The 16,645-nt window shown below is 37.6% G+C and overlaps 2 protein-coding genes across 3 annotated transcripts in view; one reads left to right on the plus strand and one right to left on the minus strand.

The window, feature by feature from the left end:
• LOC136871824 (probable RNA-binding protein 18) overlaps positions 1-14,772 on the minus strand; it is a 34,999-nt gene extending 20,227 nt beyond the window's left edge. The window contains exons 1-2 of the mRNA XM_067145442.2: positions 14,565-14,772; positions 1,381-1,478 (exon numbers count right to left, since the gene is read on the minus strand). Coding sequence (XP_067001543.1) covers positions 1,381-1,478; positions 14,565-14,579 — 113 coding nt within the window. The 5' untranslated portion in view covers positions 14,580-14,772. The remainder of the gene's footprint in view (positions 1-1,380; positions 1,479-14,564) is intronic.
• Positions 14,773-16,410: 1,638 nt separating this feature from the next.
• Positions 16,411-16,645, plus strand: part of LOC136871827 (E3 ubiquitin-protein ligase PPP1R11) — a 79,956-nt gene continuing 79,721 nt past the window's right edge. For both annotated transcript variants that reach the window (XM_067145450.2, XM_067145449.2), the window contains exon 1: positions 16,411-16,629. In XM_067145450.2, the coding sequence (XP_067001551.1) occupies positions 16,549-16,629 (81 nt within the window). In that variant the 5' untranslated portion in view covers positions 16,411-16,548. The remainder of the gene's footprint in view (positions 16,630-16,645) is intronic.

The raw sequence follows: 16,645 nt of genomic DNA on the forward strand, positions 1-16,645 counted from the left end.
AGTTCATCAACAAATGATGATGACCTATTTACAGGTCGAAACTGGTACTGTCTTTTAATGTAAATATTCTAGACACTTTGTAAAATACAGTGCTGATTAGGTGGACAACTCATCCTTCATACTTGTGTGCTCAAATTATCAATATGGATATGAAGCTGATAGATCATAGGACTGTGTGGTAAGCCTACTGGTCAAATGACAGAGACAAATGAATGGCCATTAAGTTCTCTTGATTAATATTGCATAATACGATAATAAGATACCCTTATCCCTTTTCTCTTTGGGGTCGAGTATGAAGTGAGATGAATCTTCATAGCGAGTTTTTATGGCCTGACGTAAACCTCATCAGAGGAGTTAATGAAATGAAACAAATTACTATATTTACTTTATATGTAGGCCCCTGCCTGCTGTCATTTCTTGATGGATACAGTACTTTTGCATCCATCTCTTGGCACAGGCCAGAGTAAAGTGTAGCTTCCACCGAAGTCCCAGTCAACATCCATGGCTGTGACAATATGGAAGTTGCTGGGGTATGGGTAGTGCTGAGTAATGGCATTCAGAGCATGACTAGTGCATTTGAGTGTTATGAAAGGTGCTGCTCATAGGGTCAGTCGTGCTGCAATAGTACTTTCTGACCTAGTGAGGAAAGCAATGGCAAACTATCTCACTCCTCATCTTGCCTAGTAGCCTCATTTTGGTGCTGCCATTGGTTTTTGGGGTTTCCTTATAATCGCATAACCTTTGGTGGTGCTATCTGAGGATCCAACCAGCCTCTGGGCTGATGACCTAACAGACACAGACATGTAGGCCTAAAACCCATATGTTCACCATTTATTGTCTTTTGAAATTTAGAAATACTGCCTTCCAACAAAAATAGATGGTAAAACTCAGAATACATTCATAAGTTTGTTAAAGAACAGTGTAGAATATTTACACGTACAATTTATAGCTCTTTACAGTGTAGATGTCGTGCGTTTCACTGCACAAAATTTGAAGTTATCGCATATTGGATCCCCCTATTTTTTTGGCTGTAAAAGATGGGGGGGGGGGGGGAGGAGGAGGTGGTCTAACGCGCGAGTAAATACGGTACTCTATATCCATTCCTCACTCCCTTCTTTCCTTTCTCCCCTTCCATTTAATTTCGTTCAACTCCATTTCTATACCCACTTTCTCTGTAAAATTTCCCACTTTTTCTACCTTTCTTATTATACTTGATAAAAATTCAAGTTTGTTAAGACAATGATATTTACATAGTGCCTTTAAGTCTATAACCATAAACAGCAGCATGCATTCCTACAAATTATAAGAACTTCCTTTGTCAAAGACTCAGTTCAGACATTGTACTAAAAATATATTTTTAAAAGTTTTCATTTAGAAGCTTACTCAGTGATCCTGGGATCCAAGTTTCCAATCCATAGCCGTCTATCTTCAAGCTTATTTTCAGGCAATGGATCAAGAGGTAATGGATGAGTTATGGGCTGAAACAAATAAAATTATATTTGATTATGATGCAAATTAAATAATTTACCTTTCAGTCACTTCATATAAAATTCTCATATTCTTTTGAACAATAACGGCACTGAAATCATGCAAACTTTTTTGTTCATTTGTTTTCTCTATGACCTTTAAATTTCAGAAAACATCCAACAAAATTAATGCTACAAGATATATATTGATCCTCCTACACTGAAACAATGATTAGAGGCACGATGAAAGAAGAATTTGTAAGCTACGAAAAAGTTAAAGATGAGACGCATGAAATTCTAGGTGTAAGGCTCATTTCTAATAGGCAACTTGATATATTTGGAGTGTACAGATCGGGAAAGGGTAGCACTGACGCGGATTCGGAATTATTTGATAGGATAGTCAGCTATGTGGGAAACGACATGGAAAGAAATGTGATTTTAGTGGGAGATCTGAATTTGCCAGATGTCAATTGGGAAGGAAATGCGAACGATAGGAAGCATGACCAACAAATGGCAAATAAGTTAATATGGGAAGGACAGCTGATTCAGAAAGTGATGGAACCAACCAGAGGGAAAAATATCCTGGATGTGGTGCTGATAAAACCAGATGAGCTCTATACGAAAACTGAAGTAATAGATGGTATTAGTGATCATGAAGCTGTTTTTGTGGTAGTTAAAAATAAATGTGATAGAAAGGAAGGTCTTAAAAGTAGGACTGTTAGGCAGTACCATATGGCTGATAAAGCAGGCATGAGGCAGTTTCTAAAAAGTAACTATGATCGGTGGAAAACGGTAAATAAAAATGTAAACAGACTCTGGGATGGGTTTAAAGAAATTGTTGAGGAATGCAAAAACTGGTTTGTACCTTTAAGGGTGGTAAGGAATGGTAAAGACCCACCTTATTATAATAGAGAAATAAAGAGACTAAGAAGGAGATGCAGACTGGAAAGAAACAGAGTTAGAAATGGCTGTGGAAGTAAGGAGAAATTGAAGGACTAGAAAATTGAATCTAGCAAAGAAGGCAGCTAAGGATAACATGATGGCAAGCATAATTGGCAGTCATACAAATTTTAGTGAAAAATGGAAGGGTATGTATAGGTATTTTAAGGCAGAAACAGGTTCCAAGAAGGACATTCCAGGAATAATTAATGAACAAGGGGAGTGTGTATGTGAAGATCTTCAAAAGGCAGAAGTATTCAGTCAGCAGTATGTAAAGATTGTTGGTTACAAGGATAATGTCCAGATAGAGGAGGAGACTAAGGCCAAAGAAGTAATAAAATTTACATATGATAACAATGACATTTACAATAAGATACAAAAGTTGAAAACTAGAAAAGCGGCTGGAATTGATCAGATTTCTGGGGATATACTAAAGACAATGGGTTGGGATATAGTACCATATCTGAAGTACTTATTTGATTATTGTTTGGTCGGAGGAGCTATACCAGATGAATGGAGAGTTGCTATAGTAGCCCCTGTGTATAAAGGAAAGGGTGATAGACATAAAGCTGAAAATTACAGGCCAGTAAGTTTGACATGCATTGTATGTAAGCTTTGGGAAGGCATTCTTTCTGATTATATTAGACATGTTTGTGAAATTAATAACTGGTTCGATAGAAGGCAATTCGGTTTTAGGAAAGGTTATTCCACTGAAGCTCAACTTGTAGGATTCCAGCAAGATATAGTAGATATCTTGGATTCTGGAGGTCAAATGGACTGTATCGCGATTGACCTATCTAAAGCATTTGATAGGGTGGATCATGGGAGACTACAGGCAAAAATGAGTGCAATTGGACTAGACAAAAGAGTGACTGAATGGGTTGCTATATTTCTAGAAAATAGATCTCAGAGAATTAGAGTAGGTGAAGCTTTATCTGACCGTAATAATTAAGAGGGGAATTCCTCAAGGCAGTATTATCGGACCTTTATGTTTTCTTATATATATAAATGATATGAGTAAAGGAGTGGAATCGGAGGTAAGGCTTTTTGCGGATGATGTTATTCTCTATAGAGTGATAAATAAGTTACCAGATTGTGAGCAACTGCAACGTGACATCGAAAATGTTGTGAGATGGACAGCAGGCAATGGTATGTTGATAAACGGGGTTGAAAGTCAGGTGGTGAGTTTCACAAATAGGAAAAGTCCTCTCAGTTTTAATTACTGCGTTGATCGGGTGAAGGTTCCTTTTGGGGATCATTGTAAGTATCTAGGTGTTAATATAAGGAAAGATTTTCATTGGGGTAATCACATAAATGGGATTGTAAATAAAGGGTACAGATCTCTGCACATGGTTATGAGGGTGTTTAGAGGTTGTAGTAAGGATGTAAAGGAGAGTGCATATAAGTCTCTGGTAAGACCCCAACTAGAGTATGGTTCCAGTGTATGGGACCCTCACCAGGATTACCTGATTCAAGAACTGGAAAAAATCCAAAGAAAAGCAGCTCGATTTCTTCTGGGTGATTTCCGACAAAAGAGTAGCGTTACAAAAATATTGCAATCTTTGGGTTGGGAAGAATTGAGAGAAAGAAGAAGAGCTGCTCGACTAAGTGGTATGTTGATATAGATGTTGATTCCCATAGGGAATCTGAAATATTCGTCCTGAATGAGCAAATTTATAATACCAATATAAATGGTCCAATAACGGACCATTTATATTGGTATTATAAGTGGTATGTTCCGAGCTGTCAGCGGAGAGATGGCGTGGAATGACATTAGTAGACGAATAAGTTTGAATGGCGTTTATAAAAGTAGGAAAGATCACAATATGAAGATAAAGTTGGAATTCAAGAGGACAAACTGGGGCAAATATTCATTTATAGGAAGGGGAGTTAGGGATTGGAATAACTTACCAAGGGATATGTTCCAATAAATTTCCAATTTCTTTGAAATCATTTAGGAAAAGGCTAGGAAAGCAACAGATAGGGAATCTGCCACGTGGGCGACTGCCCTAAATGCAGATCAGTATTGATTGATTGATTGATTGAAGTGGCACTGTTGCTTGCTTCTGACCCAAGGTGACTTTGGTTTGAATTCCAATTATTTGTGTGTGTGTGTGGGGGGGGGGTGAGGTTGTAACAAAAAATTCACACATTGAAGGTATCAATGGTATCAATTCCATGTAAAACTGGAAGTTCTGTGGCTGTGATCATTAGACATCGGATTGGTATGCAAATGCAATTTTTGTTTGCAGATATGCAGACCTCCAAAATCGACAAGGAAGTACGTTTAAAGGTAAAATTGGACAAATCATTACGTTTAAAAGTGCATACACTTCAAATTTCCGATTTACTGTGCATGTTTTAAACTTATATTATGCATGTGTGTGTGTGCGTAAGGAAAGTGTCCACTTCTCGGTCAACAGTTCATAAAATAATGGTAAAAAAAACACTCAAGGGAATAAAATGTTGTCGCCTTTTCATTTTTGATACCTATGTATTGCTTAGACCGTCATCTACTCACTGCGTGAATTTAAAAGCCCTGTGACAATAATCACTGCTAAAACATGAGGCTTATTTAATATTAAGAAAAGGAACCACCTTTCGCATCATAAGCAAGGCTCCACACACTTACTCGCTCGCGCTCATAGCCGCGCAAACATAAGATATGACGACTCAGATATCTTATGATAAATAAACCATAGATGGGCACTTTTAATAAAGGTTACAGGTTTCATAAACAGCCTGTCTGCTCCAAACATTTCCGATACCGATGCAGTCTTTCAGTGTATTTCATACTCTGGAGAAGTGTGCAATGAATGCATTAGTACAAAACCAGCCAATGACAACAGCTACTAAGAGAAAAAATTATGACAGGAAAAAAACTTACACAATTTATCACCTCAGAGGGCAGGAGGTGTGTCAGTCATTCTTTCAATTTGTATTCGCTTGTGGCTCTAACAGGCTAAAGAAATTAAAGGAACAACTCAAGAAAGAAGGGGTGCAGCCTAAAAATTCACCAAAACGTATTAAAGATTTCTCAGATAAAATCTATTCCTTTTGATGATCGTAAACATGCAGACAACTTTATGAATAATATCAGTGAATAAAATGCACTTGTCATGCCAGGCCAGATCCCTACAAAATGAAGAAGTGGTCTCATGCTTCTCCCAACCAGCATGTCTAAGAAGTACGTTCATATATTATACTCTGATAGTTGTATAATTCATTAGATAGAATTCCTGCATCACTCATCCTGGTATCCCATCTGACTGATCTTTGTACGACTTGTAGAACCAATTAAACTGTTATAGGGAAACTGTCAATAATGATTGAGGAAGAAAAAGGAAATCTGATGGAGAAGGCTATACAACATCTTAATCACGTCCAAGCAGAGCGGACTGCTTATAAAAAAACCACAGACAATTGTAGACAAGGGATTAGACAACTGGAAACTCCATTGTCTCTTGGGTCATATAGCTGTAACACATACGAAGGCACAGTGCACTATAGTTTTGATTTTGCCCAACAGGGGCACTTCCCATATGATCCGCAACAAGTTGGACCCCTTTTCTTTCTTACAGGCTACAGGTTTCTTTGGTGTAGCGAGTGAACCACTTAACAAATTTGTTTTGTACATTATTCCAGAAGCTTGTATTGCGGGTAAAGGAGTAAATGCTGTCTTATCTCTTGTATATCACCTCTTGGAAAATTTTTGAGTAGGTAAGGAGCATTTAGAAAATGAAATGTCATATGGCTTTTAGTGCTGGGAGTGTCCGAGGACAAGTTCGGCTCATCAGGTTCAGGTCTTTTGATTTGACGCCCGTAGGCGACCTGTGTGTCATGATGAGGATGAAATGATGATTAAGATGACACATACACACAGTCCCCGTGCCAGCGAAATTAACCAATTATGGATAAAATTCCCGACCCTGCCAGGAATCGAACCCGGAAACCCTCTAACCAAAGGCCAGCATGCTAACCACTTAGCCATGGAGCCAGACTGGAGCATTTAGAATTCCATGCTGATAACTATGTTTTTAAAGATAAAAATTTCATTATGTTCCGTATTGAACTGTATCACATTTAAACTGAAATAAGAAATAATGTAGTTCAACCTATTCAATACAAGTAAATAAGAAATGTAGTGTTACATTCTTATTTAATTATAAGCGGAAGCAGTACCTGTTTCGACCCCAATCTGGGGTCATCATCAGCCGAATAAAAAGTACAAAAACAATGCATAGGAAAACAAGAAATTAAAGGATGAGCCTCTCACAAAAACAGTTGAAGAAGCAATATAAGATAATGGGGATTAGCAATTTTAAATGGTAAAATCTAGAAGAAGTAGAAGGTCAGTCACTTATATGAAGTAAGGTCAATCTTCTGAAGAGTAGCACAACACAAGCAAAGTTCAGTCCTGTGTCTCAAAATGTTTACGAGAAGAGGTGAACAGTTAAGTGAGCCAGCCTGCATATACTATCAGGCGCGAAGTCACAACACAATTTAATAAATATGAAGTCCCAAAATTGTGTAGAAGTTGAAGACGAGTCGCTTGATTGAAGCAAAATGCTAGCTCCTGAAGATCAGCGCAACATACTCAATGTCCGGCACTGTGCTTTCAAATGCCGACGAAACTCGTTGAATAGCTTAATGATCCAGGATGTAATTGTTTTGATTGCGAAAATGTATATAATACAATATAATATAGTTTAATATAATTGAAGTATGTAACTAGGATCTTGTAGATTCTTTAGAACAGTTGACGTAAAAAACAATTGTGAAGAGAAAAATGGTAAAAAGCACAATATTGGAAACAAATGAAAAATGCATATACACAGCGCGCTACTTCTTGAAGATAAGAATTCAGGGCGTAATTGAGGTAGTAAAAGCCAGCGCAAGGCATGAGTTTAAATTTGAATGTTGCTAAGACCCAAAATGCAGGTGGCACTATATTATATTAGTATACAGTTCAAGTCTGAAAGTGGTTTTATTTTTTCCCAAGAGGAGAGGTGAAAAGAAAAGATAAGTTAATAAAGGAGGAGGATTAGTAGATAAGAGAAGATTAAAAGGATTGGAAGTTGAAAGAGGATGGGAAAGGATAGGATAGGGAAATAAAGGAGGGGTATTTTAGGGTGGGTTATTGGAGGTAGAAAACGTAGGTAGGAACTGTGTAAGGCATGGAAAATTGAATTCGGGTTTAGAAATTTAGTATTTTTGAGAAGAAGAATTAGGAAGTCAAATAGAATATTGGGTTTTTCAGAAATGTCGTTTAAATTGAAATTAGGGTTGAAGTACTGGTCAAGGTGAATAAAACAATTTTCAGTAGTATTTAGAAGGGGGCCTTTGTGAATGATTTAAGTATTTTTATGTCTTTTTCAATATTGGTGAAATTATGCTTGGAGTCTTGTATGTGTTGTCCTATAGCAGAGAATCTGTTGTATTTAATGGCGTTGATATGTTTGAAGTATCTGATGTTAAAGTTACGGCCAGTTTGTCCGATGTACGAGGAGCTGCAGGTGTTACATTTGAATCTGTATACTCCAGATTTAGGAAAAGCATTCGATTTAGTGATTTAGAGTTGTGTAATATATCAAGATTTCTGTTATTGGTTCTAAAAGAAATTGTCATGTTGTTTCTTTTAAGAACATTACTTATTTTATAAGCATTTTGAGTGCAAGTAAAAGTGGAAAATGCAGTGGGTTTGGTTCTGTCCTTTGATAACGTAGTTTTAGGATGGTGTTTGAATTTGTTGATGATACGGTTTATGAAAGAGTTGTTGAAGCCATTAAATTTAGCGATAATACGGATGGTGTTCAATTCGTTATTTAAATCTTTTAGACATGGGGGTGTTGAAGGCACAAAAAATTAGGCTGTTATAAGTAGCACGTTTATGTGCTTGAGGGTGTGAAGAATCTTGCCGTATTGTGGTTGTGTTTGGGTTGGTTTTCTGAAAATTTTGTAAGTTGAAGAAGGATGTCTAGTTATAGTTAAGTCTACAAAATTAAGAGTTTTGTTGTGTTCTGATTCAAGGGTGAATTTATGTTAGAGTCAATGTTGTTAAGAAGAAGAAAAAGAAGAAGAAGAAGAAGTGTAGAGGCTGCGTTGGCTGATTCTTCATTTAAGATTACTAATGTGTCGTCAACATATCTGGCCCAACCAACGCAGCCTCTACACTTCTTCTTCTTCTTAAGAACATTCACTCTAACATTCAATTCACTCTTGAATCAGAACACAACAAAACTCTTAATTTATTCAGCTGATGATGACTCTGATTGGGGTCGAAATTGGTACCGCTTCCGCTTCTAATTAAATAAGAATGTAACACTACATTTCTTATTTGCTTGTACTGAATAGGTTGAACTACGTTATTTGTTATTTCAATTTAATTATGTTAATTGTGTTGGCAAATAGAAACATCTTAATGAGATACCTCATGTGGAGGGTTATGACAGGAAAAACAGCAGTTGAAAAATTTCATTTTTGCCAGTGGGTCACACGAAATTTCACCCTGATTTGTATTTTGGTTGTTTCAAGAGAGCATTCCGGAAAAATGAAAGTGAAGTTATTGAAGATGTAATTAATGTTGCCCATAAAAGCTGTCAGGTTTCTAGCTCTATTATTCCTGTAGTGACATCTCTAATACCTCACAGGAAGTATGCGAGTGAGATGATTGGTCTCTGATAAGCCTTCCAAAAATAGTATGAATTCATGCTCCACACATGTGAATCAGTCATGCACTTAGATGCCATTACTTTGCAAATGCATAGATTAATATATTGCATGATGCGCCCGTGCAATTATGCGAAGCACAATGCTATTTCTATCAAGTAGGCTAATAAATTAAAATTCACCAAAATTGTCACCAAATGGCTCCTAAAAACTCTAGAAAAGTCATTAGTCGCTATCTTTGAAATTCTGTCACTAAATTACTTTTTTAAACTCCAAATCTAGCGACTAGTCTCTAGAATCGACTACACTGATGTGAACGAAAACGAACATAGCACGCGAGAGTGAGAAATTGACAATTGATACATGCGTTGTGATATACAGGTTTCAATAAACATCGATATTTCATTTGAAAGCGGGCAATGAGCGAAGGACTTCTGGCTAATGGCGTACAAAGTTGAAATGGCGGGATTTGAAAACAAATGTTAAGTTCAGCAAAAAATACGTTAAAATTGGGAAATAATCGTGAGTCAGGAAAAACTGTCAAAAATCGGGAGTCTCCCGCCTAAATCGGGAAAGTTGGAAGGTATGGTTCAGCAATCCGTCTGACATTCCTATCAGGCGGTATGGCCTCGTTTAGTGATTATGCCTAACTTTTGGACACTTGTGTACTTCTAAGTGTAGCATAAACTAAAAAGTACGAAATACGCACAACAAAAATTCTCAATTTTGTCTGTGAAGCAACTATCCAATCTTAACGTACGATCAGTGCACGTGCACTATTTGTCAGGTCATCAACTCAGTTAGATTTTCAAAATGCACCACCAAAGGTTATACAGTTACAGAGGAACCACAAAAACCGATTAAATAAGGTACAGCTCTGGAATTTAACTCTCGTGAAAATGAGAAACTGCAGAAATCCATCTTCAGTGTTGCCAACAGTGAGGTTCATACACACAATCTCTTAAATGTAAGCTCATAGATACGCAAGCTGTATGACATAGCCAACTTTCTCAGCGATGATTTAGTCAGATGATTTGCTAATAACAGAAATAATAATGTCAAGTTTGATCTTATTTGCAAACAAACCAGGCTGCAAAGATTCATCCAATGAATAACTAGAACTTTCTAAGAAAATCAGTAAGTAGAAGTGATTAAATTCAACTAGGAAAGCAACAATTTTAGTAGAATAAAAATCTTAACAAAATATGCCAAGAAAAAAAAAAAAAGGCTGAACATATGATATACAGCACCACAAATATGAAAATGTTACTGGTTTTACATCCCATTAACTTAACTACCTCTACTGATTTCAAAGATGCCATGATGCCAGAATTTCATCCCACAGGAGCACCATATATAAGAGAGATACCATCAGTTATTCATAAAAGCCATAAGTAATTGCATCACTCTCTACTACCATGACATAGTATAAAGCATCTCTTACTCCTCAGAAATAGCATATTTTAATTCTGACAAACCAATTTTAACTGGTATCTGCCATAAGGAAATACCTTAATGCCCAGAATTCGCTATAGGCCTATTCTTCATCTCAGCCTTTTCACATGTCACTTAGGGTCAGCATTGCATTGGTGGATTCTTCCCTTCCATAAATGTCTATTCAATGCTTTTTCCCCTCATCCAACCTTATTCTCTTACATCCCCTTCTACCTTGTCTTTCCATCTCATTTTTGGTCTTCCTCTCTTCCTTGACCCATCAATTTCCAAATTTCCAACTCTTTTGAATGAATGAAAGTTTAATTGCAGCCAATGACCATATAAATATGAAGTCTTACAATTCTCTTAAATAAAACTTTGTCAGTGATTCATGTCTCTGTTTACAGGAAATGGCATGGTATCTACCACATGACTCCCCGCAATGAGAACATGCATAGTCTGAGTCAGGGTGATGAAACGTTGATCTTCTGCATAACTTACGGTGAAAACCATGCACTGTGAACCTAGTCACAGTGTGCCACAGCAGGTAATTTGCTTGTTTCCAGTCTTGCGAGAACATTGCATCAGTGGTAAAGAGGTCGTCCCACATTTCCGCTCTCTTTGCCAGTAAATCTTGTAGAGTATTAATGTAGCTGGAAGTAGGGGGGAAGTAGCAGTTTAAACCATAGTTCCTCTGTGTAGTAAAATTCCCTGGCTAGCACGTATACAAGACGGGATGGTGTACATTTTGACAAGCAAAGGGTCTTTTTGAGAAATGTTGATTTTACACTTTCGATATCTTTCTTTGTGAGATATGTCCAAATGTTTTCTAGAGCGTATGTAACCGACTGGTGATACCTTCGCATTGAACAGCTCAAGAACTGTTTCGAGGGATAATTTGCTGAGCTTCTTTATATCATTCATTGATTGTATTGCTGCATTTACCTTGTCTTTCACGTGTAGGGTGAATACATTGCCCTGGCTTTGGAATGTTACACCTAGGTATTTAAACTTCATCACAGTAGGTACCTGACATGACTTGTATAGAAAGACTGCTTGCTTTCCACCTTTTCTAAAGGACATTGACACAGTCTTTCCTCGTTTAGGAGGAATTTTATTTCTTTCCGCCCAGTCTGTCAGTTGACTGAAGGATGTTTGAAGTGTTTCCTGTGACATTGATGTTAACATCATATCATCCGCGTAGATGTACATTTGCAGCTTACCTGGATTTTCCAAGTACATGGACTGAATAACATCTGCTGTGGCTATGATGAATAAAAGGGGACTCAAAGGATCGCTCTGCAGGACTCCAATATTCTGTCTTATAGGTTTTGAGTGAGAAAGACTGTCATTGATTTCAATAAAATTTTCGTCTTGAATATCCCTAATGATCCTGCAAAGAAAATTCTGATCACAGACCAATGTTTCCAGTTTCTCTATGATTATATTTCTATTGATAGCATTGAATGCTTTTGTGAAATCAATGAAGATGGCATGCAGTTTTCTCTTGGGCCTTGACACGGCTCCCTCTATATCTTCCTGAAGACATTGGATAGCCTGAAGAGTGGACCTACCCCATCTGAAGCCAAACTGTTCTTTTGGAAGAAAATCATCAACTAAAGATTAGTCTGGTAGTTTAAAGTCCTGTCAGTATTTTAAAAAGTGAACATTCTAGGGTGATCCCTCTATAATTGTTGGGGTTCCCAACATCTCCTTTACCTTCATAGAGAATTTTCACAGTAGATAATTTTCCGGAATGCATCCTGTTTTCAGACATTCGTTGAAAAGGTCTGTTAATACTTCCACTAATGCTGGGGCTAGTGCTTATATAGGCCTATGCTCATTGAAAACCTCGCCAGGGCCACATGCTTTATTATCTTTGCATTTCCAACTCTTTACCCCACATAGTTCTCCCCTCTTCTCTCTACATGCCCATACCATCTAAGCCTACTTTCTTGAACATTCTTTCCTATGGGTCCTATTTTCACTGATCCTGTGATGTAATAATTCCTTATTCCATCCCTTCTTGTGGCTCCACTCATCCATCTAAACATTCTTATTTCTGCCACTTCCATCTTTCTCTCATGGGCTTTTGTGATCGGTCAAGTTTCTGCACTATACAGCATCACAGGTCTCACCACAGATTTGTAGAGCTTTCTTTTCATTCTGCAACTGACCTTATCACACAGTAGGCCTACTCCACGGTTACGTGAACGATGTTGATCCACGAAATATCACTGTAATATTTGTCACAAACGAAAGGTAATCATCGATTTACTCAAATAAAGTCTCAAATCCCAGGTTGATTAAGAAATACCGTCGTTACTAGCAAGAAATATGTATACGCATTTACTGGCTGTAAATAGGCGTCCATGGTGTTGCAACCGCTGCTCGCGCAGTCTTTTGTTTCTCTCTTGAGGTCGAGGGCTGGCACGGATGAATGGAAGTGCTATGTCTGCGATTTTTGTTAACTTTTGCCACATGTCTTGCATTCCGCTGCTCGCACCGTCGTTTGTTTTTTAGCTTGAGGTCCAGGGCTGGTACCAACGAGCTCTCTTTCTAGCGAATGGGAGTGCGGGTATTTTGTTGAAAATAGCATGATCCCTGGACCAATAAATCAGCGAGGTGACAGCCCATCAAATTACATCAAATGAGAAAAATCAATAAAACGACACCAAAGAACTTCAGTGAGTAAAGACATAACAGATGAGTGTTGGACAAACAAAACACTTACGGAAGCGCTGCGACGTAGCAGAAATAGTTGTTGTAAGGCAGTAAAGTATGTATTCTCTAAAATAAAATATTTCTTACTATTTCTTAATCAACCTGGGATTTGAGACTTTTTTTGAGTAAAGAGCAATTACTATCTTCCATTTGTGACAAATATTACAGTGATATTTCATGGATCAACATCATTCACGTAACCCTACTCCACTCAATTTCTTCCAGTTCATCCATCTATTATTTATCCTGTGCTGTATTTCAGCCTCCAGTCCTCCATCACTTTGTACGTATGCTCCCAGTTATTTAAAATTCCTGACCAATGGTAGCTCTTCTTGCAGGTAAATATATAGATTTCGTGCTTCCTTTGTACACATATATTTTGTTTTCACCCTGTTGATCCTCATTCCTCTTTCTTCCACTTTTCAAGCTTTTCTTATAATTTATCTCGGGTCGGTTTGCATAGTACGTCGTCGGCAGATATCATGCTCCATGATGCCACCTTCTTTACAGCTTTAACTAGCACATCCATAACTGGATCAAAGAGATATGAGCTGAGAGCAGATCCCTGATGTAGCCCTACTCTCAATGGAAATTCCTTTGTTGTATCTACACTGCTCTTGACTTGCATCATCACACCTTAGTACATCTCTTTCACCACTCCCATGTACTTTTCTGGCAAGCTCTCATACTCCTCGATAACTCTTGCCTGGGAACTCTTGTCATATGTCTTTCCCAGATCGATGATGATGCTTGTTGTTTAAAGGGGCCTAATATCTAGGTCATCATCCCTTCTCCAGATCAATGAAGGCCATAAGTTATGTAGATTAGCTTGTACCTCTCTCTCTCCATCAGCTGTCTTAGTACAAACATGACATCGGTTGTTCCTCTTCCTGGCATAAATCCAAACTGTTCTTCGAAAATGGTTTCTAAACATAACCTCGCCTCAATGATCCTTTCCTATGTCTTCATTGTGTGGGACATCAGCTTTATCCCTCTAGAATTCGCTATAACATACTCACATAAACTTTTATAAACTGTGATTACATAATGGATATTTAAAAACGTTTGGTTTAAACTAATTAATTTTAATAAGAACCAAACATTAAGACCCCAGTTTTCGCCTTTGAATCCGTAAATCTGAGGACTTCTTTTCTACCAAGGCAAGGTAAAATGAAATGAAACTGGAACGTTAAGTCAGTTCCCTAACCAAAGTTTCTTCTTAACAGTTCATGTGATATTAAGGTATGTGCTTGAATTTCAAAGCGATCGAAAAGGAATACAAATCCTGCAACAAAAAGAGAAAGAAACAGAAAGAGACTCGAACATACGTACATCTAGTAAACTCATACTTCACAAACTCGATCAAACAAAATGTGAATCGAAGTTTTGCACCTTCGGTGTTTTCAACATGTTTTGCCTCTTGACAACACAATATTCATCGTAATTAGCAAGGTACAACACAAAAGGTACGAAATTAGTCTGAGAAAATGTGTCAGTGTTGATCAACCACTTCCAACTTTACACGATACTTGTGGAGTGTTTGTTTGCAATCAGGGTTGCCAACGGGCAAAACATTTTCGTACTAAATTTTCCCGTGAAAAGGTACTAGATTATGGAAAAACGTACTAAATCATCCTTTTTACAACGGAGTAGGATTATTTATAATGGAAATATAGAAAAAAGTATACTTATCAAAAATACACCTTTATTAAATGAGAAAAACCGAGCTCGTTAGCTGCAGTCGCTAAAGTGCGGCCAGTATCCAGTAATCTGGAGATAGTGGGTTCGAACCCCACTGTCGGCAGTCCTGAATATCGTTTTCCGTGGTTTTCCATTTTCACCCAGGCAAATGCTGGGGTGTACATTAATTAAGGCCATGGCCACTTCCTTCCCATTTCTAGGCCTTTCCTATCCCATCGTCGCCATAAGACCTATCTGTGTCGGTGCGACGTAAAGCAAAAAAAAAAAAAAAGGGGGGGGGGGGGCAATCGTAATTATAATTATCAGAAGTTATCGGTTTTGATATCTATAATGGGAAGCGGGAATGTTGCAGGTTCAATACCCACCATCCTAACATTTCCAGTTCCAAGCTGACTACGTGATGAGATTCTTTTATTTACGTTTTCACGCATTTCTATTTAACATTCACACCTTTTAGAACATATTAACATGCATTTCACATTGTGCTCTTCTCTTAATCCTTGGAAAATATTGCCAAAGCAATAAACTATTTTAAAATATGAAAATTTTGGGCAGACGCGTGCTTTAGAAGGAGCCCATTCACTTACGCTACAGACCAGTAGTTTGTTTCTCAATCTGGTCTTATTAACAGAAAAAGCAGGAAAAATCCTGTTCTGTTTCACCAGGAGAATGTGGTAAACAGTCGCAAAAATTCGTCAAATTTGAAAAGTTGTAGTCGCCTACAGGATTTTTCAGTTCAATTAAAGAGTTCTAAAATTCCATAAATGCTTAGTTCTCTTTCAGCGATTCTGTGGAATTGTTTGTAAAGAAGGAAGCTGCACTTTCGAGTGTCGACTCAAATAAATGTGTACCTTAAAAGCCGTTCAGTTTGTCAAACACAGAAGTTCAATATAAATAGGGCCTGTTGTTTAATAGTGTGTTTTTCTCAGGTGTGTTATAGCGTAATATTTATATTGAGCCTGTATGTTCGGCAGACTGAAAAGATTTTCAGTTTCTTTGGACTTTGCTGTCCACCATTTCCTATCTAACTTCATGAGCACTCTGTCATTGCATTAGGGGAATATATAGCTAATGGGATTATACTTATGAAACTGCCATCTCTTTTGCAGTTTTCTAGTTAGACATGGAGAGATTTCTCAAAATAGGGTCACTTGTTCACAGAATTCAACATGAAAAAATAGACACTTGGCTCTGAAACTTCTTATCAATTTCTTTCTTGTTCTTCTGCTGCAGTAGAAGAGCGTCTACTCTAGCTCCGTAAAAGGTACTAGATTTCCATAAAAAGAACTAACGTACTAAAAATGTCCATGAAGTACTAGATCTAGTACTAAAGTACTAACGGTGGCAACCCTGTTTGCAATTGCATCAAAGCGATGTTTACATATTTACACTCAACCAAATACAGACTCAACTGTTCACAGAAGAGCCAACTTTACGAAACAATCCCTCATTTACTTTATAGCTTGCTTTATAGAAAACAAGATGGCGCCTGTATTGACGTGAATTTTTGGATTATGTGGGTTGTGTTTACAGTTAAGACGCAGTTTCAGGCATTTAATGCCGTGATTTGCGTCAAGTACTAGACATTTGTTTGTAATAAATAATTTCAATCAAAATGTCTGAGCTTACTAGAGCTGCTACTCCATCCGAAACGACAGTGACAGTGGTTGAGAGCGAAGAGGAGCACGTACAACAGGTATGAAGGGGCCTAG

This window comes from Anabrus simplex, chromosome 4 (genome assembly GCF_040414725.1).
Source record: "Anabrus simplex isolate iqAnaSimp1 chromosome 4, ASM4041472v1, whole genome shotgun sequence".
Lineage (NCBI taxonomy): Eukaryota > Metazoa > Arthropoda > Insecta > Orthoptera > Tettigoniidae > Anabrus > Anabrus simplex.